Raw genomic sequence first — 15997 nt, forward strand, 5'->3', positions numbered from 1 at the left:
ACAATGTATATACTAGTATGTATCTATCTATGAAACCAAACCAAGCATGGGTTTTATTGAAAGGGTTGCCAAGACACAAACGAATAATATCAATCCTGAGATTTGTATTAACATGGAATCATGGGGCCAGCCGTATGTACAACCACTGTCTTGGACTACAATATTCCACTCTGTGCCATGGACCGTTTTGCTTATGAATTTTCATGAAATAGCCATGGATTGAGATTATTTTATTATTACATTTCAACGATATTTCATTTAAACGTTTACAGAAGTTTTCGTGACGCGTAATTTCAAGAACACAGTTGTGAAGACAGTCTACTGTCTGGAAATCGGGCGTGAAAATAATAGTACCAACAAATTAATGTCAATAACTGTTCAGCACAATCACACGGAACTTGAAGTAAACAGGTACTACCCGACGAACATCCACAATAGCTGCCGATCACGTGACCCGGAGTTACCATAGAGCGCTGGCTTTTACAACGTCATGTGATAAACAAAATAGCACGAGCAACAACAAACCTCACCGCGGCATATTTACTGGCTATGGGCTTTCTTTTCTAGGCTACCGCTATTACATGTCACTTCTGCGACAATCTCGCATATGAGTTTCCTGGTTTCGATCCAACGTTGACGGATGATAACAGGGCGACCACACTGTGACTGACATTGCCATGACGGAACGATCGACGACGGCGCTGCCCCATATTTTACGGGAATATAAAGCGGAGTACAACCAAGCCGCTGACTGTAGGTAAGACTGCTAGTATTTTTTTCACAATGACAATGGTCTTTTCCTTTTTACACATACTCGCTGTAAACCTGCATAACCTCTCGTTGGTAAATTGGCTACTCATATTGTTTCTGTAGCCTGACTGCCCTCTGTCAGCGATGTAATTACGTTCTTGTATTCATGTTGTTGAACAATAGTATTTCTAGTTTTATTAATTGAACAACATGTAAGGGCGATTTGTTTCAAACTCAGGTCGCTATTTGTGGTGTGATACATTGTTCACTCTTCGTCGGTATTGTGCATCACTATGTGGCGGCATTTTAATACTGAAGTGTATTGTGTTAGCGTCGGTAAACCATACCTCAATGGGTAAACCAATTTAAAAATAAAATGTTACAATTTTGTTGTCATTCATTTTGCTACATTTTGACAGCTTCTATAATAACCACTTAATTTCGCCGATAATTACGTAATTATTATGCTCTGATCATCGCTTTTCAAAAGTGTGATTCTCCGCTTTCATGTAAAAAACGGAATTTTCCTACATGGAAAAAACCCTGGAGCGTTCCCGAGTAATTTTGAAAATTTCCGAATACTGTCACATACACATAGTCGATAAAGGAGATGATTCGTAACGGCTAATGTTACACTGGCAGGCAGCGAGTAACTTAACAGGTGAAACCCTATCGGTAACCCTCCCCGTGCCGACGACTTTGTCTCATCTGGATTGTCACAATTAATCTTTATGTCTTTATTGTTTTATATTATAAACAAACCAATACTAATATTTGGCGCTGTCGGTAATACTACAGCCAATCAATGACTTGTTGTTGTACGCTTTCCCCTATCCAAAATGGCCGCTGTTTATTTCCGTGAAAAAAAACGAAATAAAAACAGTACACTGAACGAAGAGTGCGGGGCAGTAGTCCCAACGAGTATATTTGGCAATCCTGCAGGCATTAATTTTATTGGTTAATCAATTTTATGTCATTATGTTTCTCACTAAATAGTTTTGTTAACAGCAATTACAGAAACTAAAAATAAAAGTAGTGTTGCTTACATACTTAATATTTACGCTGTTCCAAATACATATTGATAAGCAAACTCACAATGCAACAAATGCAATCCCTTCATCTTTATAAATATTACGAAATCGCACAATTCAAATTAAACCAAGAGTTTTTTTTTGGCCAAATGAACAGAATTGCAACATTTTGAAATGATTTTTTGCATACTGTGTTGATTGGTTGGTTGGATTCAACTGCTATTGAAATTTATAAATATTTATAAAGATGAAGGAAATACCTTTCTTGCACCAAGAGTACTTGATATAGTATGGTTCACATTGATGATAACACTACCCTATACCCTGAATTTATATAACAAACTCATCAGGAATATTTTACATTAACAATTCATTGTCATTTATAATTTGGAGGATTCAGTGTGTCATTTTCTGGTGAACATTCTACATGTAACTGAAATACAAACATCAAAGTGCTTACCACATTGTAAATTTTTATATTCACTATATACACAATGTATAAGGCTATATTCACTATATACACAATGTATAAGGCTATATTCACTATGTACACAATGTATAAGGCTATATTCACTATATACACAATGTATAAGGCTATATTCACTATATACACAATGTATAAGGCTATATTCACTATATACACAATGTATAAGGCTATATTCACTATATACACAATGTATAAGGCTATATTCACTATATACACAATGTATAAGGCTATATTCACTATATACACAATGTATAAGGCTATATTCACTATATACACAATGTATAAGGCTATATTCACTATGTACACAATGTATAAGGCTATATTCACTATATACACAATGTATAAGTCTATATTCACTATGTACACAATGTATAAGGCTATATTCACTATATACACAATGTATAAGGCTATACTCACTATATACACAATGTATAAGGCTATATTCACTATGTACACAATGTATAAGGCTATATTCACTATATACACAATGTATAAGGCTATACTCACTATATACACAATGTATAAGGCTATATTCACTATGTACACAATGTATAAGGCTATATTCACTATATACACAATGTATAAGGCTATATTCACTATGTACACAATGTATAAGGCTATATTCACTATATACACAATGTATAAGGCTATATTCACTATATACACAATGTATAAGGCTATATTCACTATATACACAATGTATATGGCTATATTCACTATATACACAATGTATAAGGCTATATTCACTATATACACAATGTATAAGGCTATATTCACTATATACACAAGGTATAAGGCTATATTCACTATATACACAATGTATAAGGCTATATTCACTATATACACAATGTATAAGGCTATACTCACTATATACACAATGTATAAGGCTATATTCACTATATACACAATGTATAAGGCTATATTCACTATATACACAATGTATATGGCTATATTCACTATATACACAATGTATAAGGCTATATTCACTATATACACAATGTATAAGGCTATATTCACTATATACACAAGGTATAAGGCTATATTCACTATATACACAATGTATAAGGCTATATTCACTTTATACACAATGTATAAGGCTATATTCACTATATACACAATGTATAAGGCTATATTCACTATGTACACAATGTATAAGGCTATATTCACTATATACACAATGTATACGGCTATATTCACTATATACACAATGTATAAGGCTATATTCACTATATACACAATGTATAAGGCTATATTCACTATATACACAATGTATATGGCTATATTCACTATATACACAATGTATAAGGCTATATTCACTATATACACAATGTATAAGGCTATATTCACTATATACACAATGTATAAGGCTATATTCACTATATACACAATGTATAAGGCTATATTCACTATGTACACAATGTATAAGGCTATATTCACTATATACACAATGTATAAGGCTATATTCACTATGTACACAATGTATAAGGCTATATTCACTATATACACAAGGTATAAGGCTATATTCACTATGTACACAATGTATAAGGCTATATTCACTATATACACAATGTATAAGGCTATATTCACTATATACACAATGTATAAGGCTATATTCACTATGTACACAATGTATAAGGCTATATTCACTATATACACAATGTATAAGGCTATATTCACTATATACACAATGTATAAGGCTATATTCACTATATACACAATGTATAAGGCTATATTCACTATATACACAATGTATAAGGCTATATTCACTATGTACACAATGTATAAGGCTATATTCACTATGTACACAATGTATAAGGCTATATTCACTATATACACAATGTATAAGGCTATATTCACTATGTACACAATGTATAAGTCTATATTCACTATGTACACAATGTATAAGGCTATATTCACTATGTACACAATGTATAAGTCTATATTCACTGTGTACACAATGTATAAGGCTATATTCACTATATACACAATGTATAAGGCTATATTCACTATATACACAATGTATAAGGCTATATTCACTATATACACAATGTATAAGGCTATATTCACTATATACACAATGTATAAGGCTATATTCACTATATACACAATGTATAAGGCTATATTCACTATGTACACAATGTATAAGGCTATATTCACTATATACACAATGTATATGGCTATATTCACTATATACACAATGTATAAGGCTATATTCACTATGTACACAATGTATAAGTCGATATTCACTATATACACAATGTATAAGGCTATATTCACTATATACACAATGTATAAGGCTATATTCACTATATACACAATGTATATGGCTATATTCACTATATACACAATGTATAAGGCTATATTCACTATGTACACAATGTATAAGTCTATATTCACTATATACACAATGTATAAGGCTATATTCACTATATACACAATGTATAAGGCTATATTCACTATATACACAATGTATAAGGCTATATTCACTATATACACAATGTATAAGGCTATATTCACTATATACACAATGTATAAGGCTATATTCACTATGTACACAATGTATAAGGCTATATTCACTATATACACAATGTATATGGCTATATTCACTATGTACACAATGTATAAGGCTATACTCATTATATACACAATGTATAAGGCTATATTCACTATATACACAATGTATATGGCTATATTCACTATATACACAATGTATAAGGCTATATTCACTATATACACAATGTGTAAGGCTATATTCACTATATACACAATGTATAAGGCTATATTCACTATATACACAATGTATAAGGCTATATTCACTATATACACAATGTATAAGGCTATATTCACTATATACACAATGTATAAGGCTATATTCACTATATACACAATGTATAAGGCTATATTCACTATGTACACAATGTATAAGGCTATATTCACTATATACACAATGTATATGGCTATATTCACTATATACACAATGTATAAGGCTATATTCACTATATACACAATGTATAAGGCTATATTCACTATGTACACAATGTATAAGGCTATACTCACTATATACACAATGTATAAGGCTATATTCACTATGTACACAATGTATAAGGCTATATTCACTATATACACAATGTATAAGTCGATATTCACTATATACACAATGTATAAGGCTATATTCACTATATACACAATGTATAAGGCTATATTCACTATGTCTTGAAAAAATGGACAGTTTGTGTTTTATTATCTAATTAACATGTATATATTGCCCATTATAGTTTCTATAATTTTGCATTGATAAATTTTACACATTGTTTTTATAATAAATTCTTTGGCTTCAGCCTAATAGGGCATAACACTTTTTACTTAATGTTAAATATTTCATTTTGTTTCTATACAAAGTAAAACTTTGTTTTACAATATAAGAATTATGTGTTTATTTATTTCATTATATGTATTATATTTCATCATATTGATTTTAAGATTTCATTTTGTTTTGAATTCCAGATTTATCCACTATTATAAAATTTATGAATTTAAGACATAATATTGTGATTTTTGTAGAAGTAGGTTAAGGTCATCTGTGATTCACTGAGAGCAGTTAGTCATCGTAAATGATGCATAGAAATAAACATTGCAGATTTCTGACAAATTAACACCTTTGATTTTTTTTAAAAGACTCTTTGATATAACGTTTAATCACATAAATTGACTGTTTTACAATACTGCCACATGTTAAAATTACCATATTTCACACATAAATGTACATACATAGATGCATTCATACACACTTACGCACATTCACAGCCAACTGAATAACACTGAAACTAAATTAATTAGTCCCCGTTCGGAGGCAGTCCGAAAACAGGGACTTATGGATTGACCTCTGTGTGTCCATGCGTCTGTATATGCCTGGACCAATTACATTCAAACTTCACACATATATCATACATGATATTATACATATGCATATAATTTGTTTCACGACCTGATTCAAGATGGCCAAATGGCAGCCATTTTTGTACTGAAAAATCATCAAAATCAAGCATTTCTCGGCTGATTACAGATGGATTTTGTTCAAACTTGATATGTACATTGGACATTATGAAACCTTGATGCACATCATATTGTTTTTTAGATAAGATTCAAAATGGCTGACTGATGGTCATTTTGTTTTAATGAATGTGGTTCTGTGCCATATCTCTGACTTGCTTTGACTGATTATATTCAAATTTTAAATATTCATTATACATCATGTCATAGATATACAGATATATTGGTTTGACGATCCTATTAAAAATGGCAGAATGATGGCCATTTTGTGCTCAAAAATCATCAAAAATCAAGCATTTTTGACATTCCGGAACTTGATCCCAGTCGTGTATGGATGGAATTGGTTCTAACTAATGTATTGTTAATTCCTCACTATCTAATGGTGTTTTCCCATCAAAGTTAAAAGAAGCTATAGTGTTACCATTGTAAAAAAAACAGGGCCTTGACTTGGCATACAGTAACTATCGACCGGTATCAAATGTTTCATTTGTCTCAAAAATAATTAAAAAAGCTGTTTCTATTCAAGTACTGTCGCATACTAGGAAGAACTCACTGGAGGAAAAATTCCAGTCAGCATTTAAAAAGTTTGACAGTACAGAGACTGCCTTACTCAAAGTACAAAATGATGAATTAATGTCCATGGACAGCCAAAATCTTTGTGTTTTAGCACTTTTAGATTTGAGTGCAGCATTTGACACTGTTGATACCCGGTAGTCAGATTTTATTAGAACGACTTGAACAATGTATTTCGGAATATGTTAAAATATGGTGTTCCTCATGGGTCGGTGCTCGGACCGCTTTTGTTTAGCATGTATACTTTTCCACTTGGTTGTATTATAAAACATCATGGTCTATCATATTACCTCTATGCTGATTATACCCAGTTATACATATCATTTTAATCAAACTCAGTATATGATTGTGACATAGCTATAGCTAATCTTAAAGGGGAACCGATACTATAAATAAGAGTCAAGATGGCCACCGTATTAGTAGTTAAGCTGAACCAAGCCGCTCACATCGTGGCGAGAGCTCCGTGAAATGTGCCATTTACGATGTTTAGAGATCAAGCTGTGATTCCAAATACATATCCATGGGGGCATGAATATGTACGCTAGCGATTACACTCATCTGCTTGGGCTTTTGATGTATAAATGTTATTTTCGGTCGAAACGTGCAGCGACCAGCGAAAATCACGAGATTAAAATGGTGGCTAATGTATGCAAAATGCCTGTCAATCACGGTTTGAGTAAACGAAAATGTAGATCCCCTAAATGTTTATTCAATCCACAAAGCTTGTTGATTTACAAACAGCATTATCGTTAAGTAGTTTGTCTATGGTCAAACCACTGGGACATGCGATGTAAAGCAGTAATGTGAATAGCATTAGGTCACGGCCTCTCGGATATCCATTGCAATATATAACTGTAGAAGTAGAAATCATTCGCGTGGTTTTAATTTTGCGATGAGTCCAAAAGCGCGAAATTGAAACCATGCAAAAATTTCCTGTTGGAATGTAAACACAATACCCAAGTCAAAATCATAGGTCCGCTGAGCCTATGGGATGGGTTTCTGTCTTGCGTCTGTCGTCTGTCTGTCGATTTTTGGTGTGTGGATGCCTTGATTATAGTTAAATAAAATAAACATGAAAAAGTGTCAGTTATTATGTAATTATTTCAAATTGTTCATTTAATGACCACCTCTGATGTACCCATGATCTGTCCCTACCTAGCACAATTTATTTTTCCATGATGCTTTGCAAGTTTTTTCTAGCAAGGAGGTCGCCATTTTTCCTTATTATCGTGTTTTGAGATTTCGACAGAAACTTTGACAAATTGGCTGATTAAGTTTCGTTACCAACACTTTCTATGCCGAGATGAGACTATGTTCTCAATACAACATTGATGTCATGGGTACAGGTCGATCACCCAGTGACGAATTGGCCTAACAATTGACGGTGAATGCGCTCAACAGCTACGGTACGATCTATGTCGGAACACAACGTGTTATGATTTACGTTAATGTATCTGAGCTTGTTGCCGGTGGTTATCACGAATGATAGGTCATAATTTATATAGTATTATAGTATTTGCAGAAGTTACTGTTGGTTTTTATTAATCACCGGTATGTCCAGCTTGCACAGCTATTCGGTAAATGTATACGTAGAATACGCTCCACTGGGAAAGAAATACAAATTGTTATAGATGATGGAGTCAGTAGGTTGTTTTTACTGTATTTTAATCGACAGATTTAGACCCTGTCCCAAAGCACGGAATAATCGCAGTTGCTGACAGCATGGACCGTATACTTCGATCGTATATATTTACGTTGCCTTCATTTCTCTTTTGTGATATTTTGTTATCAAAATGTTCATATTGACTCCCGTGTGCGAAGCACAAAAGGGAGTCTTTGCAGTTACCCTGTCTGTATGTCTGTATGTCTGTATGTCTGTATGTATGTATGTATGTCACTTTTTTTGTTCCACCGTTATCTCAAGAACCACTAATCAAATTTTGGTGAAACTTGGTACATAGATGCTCTGGGATAATGCGCAGAGTTGATTAGGTTTTGGTAAAAATCTATGAATATTAATTACCTAATTTGCATGATAATTAGCTGATTTTTAGCTCTTCCAAGACTGTTCCACTGATATCTGAAGAACCACTCATTGGATTTCAATGAAACTTGGCACATGGATGCTCTGAACTAATGCGCAGATTTGATTAGTTTTGGGTAAAAATTAATATTATTAATTACCTAATTTACATAATGATTAATCAATTTTCGCTTTTTCCACTGATATCTCAAGTACTAATCATAACATTTCAATAAAACTTGGTACATAGATGTCATATGACACAGCACAGACCTGGTAGTGTTTAGGGTAATATCAGTACATATTAATTACCTAATTTGCATAATTAATTAATTTTCAGCTTTTGATATTTCGAGTAGTAATGATCACATATCAATGAAACTTGGTACATAGTTACTTGAGGACTGTGCAGAGACCTAATTAGTTTTTGGGTAAATATTTGTGCATATTAATCACCTTATTAGCATAATTAGTTAATTTTCAGCTTTTCATTTGATATCTCAAGTACTAATCATCACATTTCAATGAGACTTGCGACATTTTCTAGGACTATGCAGAGACCTGATTAATTTTGGAATAAATAATTGTGCCTATTAATTACCTAATTTGCATAATTAGTTAATTTTTTGCTGTTCTATGGCTGTTGCACTGATGTCTACAAACCACTCATTGGATTTCAATGAAACTTTTAAAGAGTACCCATCACATTTCATGAACCTAGGACTATACACCATATTAGTTTTTGGTAAATATGTATGCTTCTTAATCACTTAATTAACATAATTAATTAATACTGATATCTCAAGTATTGATCATCACATTTGAATAAAACTTGGTACATAAATGCTCTAGGACAATAGACAGCCTGATTAATTTTGGGTTAAAATCTGTTCATATTAACTCTCTAATTAGCATAATAATTAATATTTTTTGGGTTCTAATCACATTTCAATGAAACTTGGTACATTGTGCAGACCTTATTAGTTTTACACTTAAATCTGTTCATATCAGTTACCAGATTTACATAATTAGTTTTCAGCTATTCCATCAATATCTCAAGTACAAGTAATTTTGAATTAATTTTTACTGTGTCTTCAATACTCTCAGCACACGGGAGTTCTTTCTAAGCTTTCTTTGATTTTTTTTGTGATTAAATAAATCCAAACAGAGCATTATAAAATACAAATGTTTGAGTGGTTGATACAATCGAGTCAACAGGCGTGTTACATGTACCATGCGTTATTATTGATCTTACGGCGAGGATAAAATCAGGCAACACGAGAAATCGTCAACTCGTTTGTAATGTTGCAGACACGTAATGGAGGGAATTTCGGCAGCAAGCAATATGTTGAGACCCATGCATTTATCCATAAATAGTAGTATTTCATGCATATTTATGTGTAATTTGTTGTCAATACATCATGTGGTTCATCATGGCTGTTTTACTCAATGTCGTTTGAACTCTAAGGCAGTATAGTATCTGTGAAAAATGTAAATAACCGTAACAGAAAATTGATATTTCTTTTATTGTTTATTCCACATAATACCACCAATTATAGTCATGTTCTTGAGTTGGCAACTATAACTACTCATCAGAAAAAAAAATGCAGGAAATGACAATGAGCTTTGGAAGAAGAATTCAACTTGATGTTTGAGATAACTAATCACCAAATTAAGTTAATTGTTATAATATAATATCCATACACTATACATGATATCTATAAATTAGTTATTGTAGGGAATAAAACAAATGTATTTATGTACATGTCCTTTATCTTGCTCCACTCACACTGATAAACACTTCCACTCCCAGGTTGGCTGGCCTGGTACTGCCACGCCCACTTTTACATTCTCAGACCAAGCTCCTTCCATCAATATTAGTTTGTGGAGAAACACTGCAGTCAAAACCTATACATTTATTGTACTTGAACACGCACAACAGAAACAGTATTTTTCTATTTTCTTATCTTATGCCACTGTCAAGCAAAGCTTACAGTATTGCTGACTGTCCGTTGCTATCAACTTCTGAATAAAATGATAAATGATATAGCTTTGAAACTTTCCAGAACATTAATTCGATAGTTGAAGGACCTCAGGTGCTTCATTTCTTGACGATATCTTTATTTAGATATTTTCAGCAGCCTTCAAAGTTTGATTTTTTTCCTGGTGGCCATTGGCAACCAAGTTTGAATTTCTGGTGTCCAACTGGAAAATTTAGTAGCCAAGTACAAAATTGTCATATTTGCTTATTTCATAAAGACACTTATAGCAGCTTTCTAATTTTAAATTTAAGTTACAGACTGCTTGTTATTTTACGACTGGAAATAACACCAATATTTTTTTCTTTTGATGCTGCTTTTCGTATATACCAGATATATGTCAAGAAAATTGAATCGAGTGTGTGTGTATTTATACCCGGTATTCTATTTTTGGATTCTCATTTTGGCCCTGAAAAGGGCTGTTTTGTTGCTGGTGTCAGAGACATAGACTCATTTGCATTGTAGGCTTACTCATGGCACATGAAGACTGCTCTGTATTTGTTTGAAATTCAATTGCTATGTTATATTTAAACAAGCAAATTGTAATCGTTCTTAAGATGTTTATATCAGTTGTTGTTTTGTGGGATTAGCAGTACAGGGGGAAAGATAAGCATTCATTTACTCAGGGGCAGAGTTAATTACCCATGAGCACTTGAAGCAATCCAAGAGATTGAGCACTTCCCCTTCAAGGATTGTGTCAGTGAACTGAAAGATTTGATGTACTGTAATAAGCTAAAACTAAATCCTGAGAAAACAGATTTTTTAGTTTTTGGCATGCCTCAGCAAATTAAGAAATTAAATTTGATTTTCCTCAAAGTAGATAATACTTTAATTTCTATCAGGAATAATAGTTGCGTTCACGCACAGCTCCTTAGCACGGGCTAAGAGGTCAAATTCCTTAGCCCATGCTAAGAAAACGTGCGTGAACGCTTAGCACGGGCTAAGGAATGCTAAGTACGGGTTAAATCTGATCCGAATTTAAGACGCGGTCTAGACCTTAGCACGGGCTAACGAAGTATGCGCGAACGCTTAGCCCAGGGCTAAGCGCCCTCTGCGGCGACCTTTGGGTGTGAAAATTGTCCCATGTTCAAATAACGATACTATTCCACCAGTCATTACTCCGCGCTCACTTCCACACTAATCGGGTCACTGTAGTAGAGCGTACAGCAGCTCCAATCGTAGACAAAATAAATTTGGTTCGCTGTCTACGACATGCATTAATAAAACGCTGTATTCTGTTACGCCCATTGTATACTGTTTATGTGCATCCAAATAAGTGGTCCGTCTTCTCTCGCGTTCCTGTGCACGTCGCTTCAAAATTAGAACGAATCATGCCAGCAGCAGAAATAGAACCTCGCGCATGTCATCCATTTTTCGTTTGTAAATAGCGGCTTACCAAAGGTCACCAACTAATGGCAGCCCTTAGCCCATGCTAACGACTGGCCCTCCCTGTGCGTGGACGCAATTGGGTCTAGCCGAAATGCAAATATGCTAGATAAGCCTAAATCAGCTTAAATCTTAGCCCGTACTTCGTGTAACGTGAACACAACTAATGTAGGTAATCTGGGTGTGATGTTTGATAAACATTTGAATATGGCAAGTCATGAATAGTCAGGTAACAAAATCATCATTTTATCATCTGTATAGGATTTCCCAGATCAGAAAATATCTTTCAACAAAAACTACCAAGATTATTGTTCATGCTCTTGTGGAATCAAGACTTGATTACTGCAATAGTTTATTATAGGGTATAACAAATATCCAATTGTCTAAATTGCAGAGAATACAGAATGCAGCAGCTAGAATTGTTTTTTTTTGAAGAAAAGAAAATATGACCATATTACACCTGCTTTCATTTCTCTTCACTGGCTTCCAGTAAGGGATCGTATTGTATATAAATTAATGCTATTAGTATACAAAGCAATCAAAAACCAGTCCCCAAATATTTTACCAAAATGTTTCATCCACACGTGACACTTTTGTACACACTCAGTCATCTTCAAATTTATTTACTGTACCATTTACACGTTAGTAACATGTGGTGATACGGCATTTGCTGTATGCGGACCACGTTTGTGGAATGCTCTACCAAAACATGTAAAAAAAATGGAACAATATTATTAATTTTAAGGTACATTTGAAAACTTATTTGTTCAAGAAAGCATATAATTTGTAATTATTTTTTCTTTGGAATAGTTTGTAGTTTTATGTCATGCGCTGTTGATCAGTTATTACTGTAAATAGCGCAATATAAGTAAATAAATTATTATTATTATTAACTTGGTACTTACAACAGACATTATGGTTCCTGATGGATGTCATTTTGTTTGTCAGATTGGATTAAAATGACCAACTGCGTGGCAGCCATTTTGTTTTAATGAATGTGGTTCTAGTGCCATATCTTTGACATGCTTTGACTAATATTATAGTATCATGTTATAGATATACAGATGTATAATTAGTATGACAGTATGACAATCTGATTAAAAATGGCTGACCGGTGACCATTTTGTTTTAATTAATGCTGTTCCAGAGCAATGTTTCTCATTATGAACAAGTACATGTACGTGTACTATATTACTCAATAAGGGTACAAAATCAATAAAGTTATTTACTTACTTACTTACTTACTCCCGATGGCTATATTGAAGACGATTTCAGAATAAGAAATAGTAAGGACATAAATTCAAAATGCAGTGTTAATAAACTTGGTCATTACTTAATTAAATTATGTTTTGACTGTAACCTAGTAATTCTAAATGGACGAACCATTGGCAATTCCATGGGAAAACTAACCTGTCATACCCTGCAAGGTAGCAGCACTGTCGATTACGCAATAACATCAAAACATTTGTACAAAGACATTCAGTATTTTAGAATACAAAACATAACACACATTTCAGACCACAGCTCGATCTCTCTTTCACTAAAAGTAAATAATATGGCTGAACAACCTACAATAGATATTTAATAATAGATATTAATATTTGAGAAATGTAAGAAACAAATTAATAATTTTGATAATTTTACAATTAATGAACAATTTGCACTGACATAATTTTACCTCATTTCATATCACACTCGGACAATTCATTAAAACTGCCCTCGACTTAAAACGGCAACACCTCCAAAATTTTTAACCCTTAATGCATTAACGCATTATTATTGTTATTACTTTTTAACAATGGTTTCTTCCACCTTTATTATTGCTGTTAGTGGGATTTATTACTATTCATGTTTTTTTTTAAGTTTTTTTTTTTTTTTTTTTTTTTTATTTTGATTATTATTATTATTATTTTTTAAACATCACTTTGGTCTTAATGTTTTGTATTATTAGTCTAGTTTTGTTTAGTGTAAATGTAACCATTTTAATTCCTCCTGGGGAATTTTACGTGTTCAATAAAGTATAAGTATAGATAATAGATTGTAACTACAATCTACAGCCAATGCCAACAAAATATATTTGGGATAATCAGGGAAAAGATAAATTCTTGTCAACTTTACAAATGGCAAAGGATGGTGAAATTAATACATTTATCAACACAAATTACAGCTATGAAGACCCAACCAAGCCTGTCTCTGATTTTATTTTATTAGTCTCATCCATAGCTGACAAAAGCCTGAAAAAAGTAACACCAAAAAAGAAAAAAAAAATACCAAAAAGAAAAAGCAATTATGGTTTGACCAAGACTGTTGTGTTGGTCACTTAAAAAAGAGTTTAGAAATATTTCATCTCTTCTTTAGAAATATCCAAGAGATCCATATATTAGAGGCAGATTTTTCTGTATTAAAAAGGAATATAAAAAAAGAGAAATGAATTTAAAGTTTCGTAACTAAATGAACTTGAGAGTTTAAAGGGAGATTCCTTTAAATTCTGGAAATTATTACGAGATTTAGATGATGATAGAAACAGTAATGAAATACATAATTCAATAACACCAAATGAGTGGTTAAATTACTTTAATAAATTGCTAAATCCACCAACGGAAGACAATACTACTCTAAACAATAACATTAATTCTGAACTAAACGCCTTGGAGAGAGACATGGATGATAATCCAGATATTAATGGACCAATCCTGCAAAGTGAAATCATAAAAGCAATAAAGTTATTAAAATATAACAAAGCAACTGTCGAAAATAAGATTTCAAATGAATTTCTAAAATACGGCCAATCACACCTCATCAATGCCCTGCAAAAACTTTTTAATATCATTTATAATAGCAATAAATTCCCCAAATCATGGAGCTCGGGTTTGATAGTACCAATTTTTAAATCAGGAAAAAAATCAAATCCTTCAAACTATAGAGGCATAGCCCTATCAAGCTGTCTGAGGAAATTATTTACAAGTATAATTAACCAAAGAATAACATCATACCTAAAAAAAAATAATATTATTTCTAAAAAGCAATTTGGATTTAGGAGAGATTGTCGCACATCAGACAATCTCTTCATTTTAAAAACAATAATTAATAAGTACCTACATCATAACAAAAATCTAAAAGATCTTACAGGAAATGAGAACAAACAAAACCCTAAAAGACTATATGCTTGTTTGGTAGACCTTAAGAAGGCATTTGACAGTGTGTGGCATGAAGGAATGTTTTTAAAATTATTAAAATCTGGCATAACAGGCAATATTTATAACATTATAAAAGACATGTACAGTAAAGTAAACTATAAAGTCAAGGTTAATGATGGATTAACAACTGAATTCACATCACATACTGGGGTTAAACAAACTCTTTTCAATTTGTTTATTAATGACCTACCAGGAATTTTTGATGCTGCAACATGTAATCCGGGCCACCAACACTGGGAAACAGTAAAGTTGGGTGCCTCCTCTTTGCGGACGACATTGTCATCCTTTCAGAAACAAAACATGGATTACAAAAGAGCTTAGATAATCTCTCCACTTACACAAAACACTGGAAGCTGACTGTTAATACAGAGAAAACAAAAATAATGGTTTTCAATAAAAATAATCGTCTATTAGACAACAATATCTTCTTCTATGAAATTAAAGAAATTAATGTGGTTAGA

The 15997-nt window shown here is 32.6% G+C and overlaps 1 protein-coding gene across 2 annotated transcripts in view; it reads left to right on the plus strand.

Moving 5' to 3' along the window:
• Positions 1 to 448: 448 nt before the first annotated feature.
• Positions 449 to 15997, plus strand: part of LOC146747448 (uncharacterized) — a 63949-nt gene continuing 48400 nt past the window's right edge. The window contains exon 1 of one of the 2 annotated variants that reach the window (XM_085496700.1): positions 449 to 757. In XM_085496700.1, the coding sequence (XP_085352826.1) occupies positions 678 to 757 (80 nt within the window). In that variant the 5' untranslated portion in view covers positions 449 to 677. The remainder of the gene's footprint in view (positions 758 to 15997) is intronic. The other variant, XM_085496701.1, reaches the window with a different exon arrangement.

The sequence above is a fragment of the Saccoglossus kowalevskii genome, chromosome 3 (genome assembly GCF_978046115.1).
Source record: "Saccoglossus kowalevskii chromosome 3, keSacKowa6.1, whole genome shotgun sequence".
NCBI lineage: Eukaryota > Metazoa > Hemichordata > Enteropneusta > Harrimaniidae > Saccoglossus > Saccoglossus kowalevskii.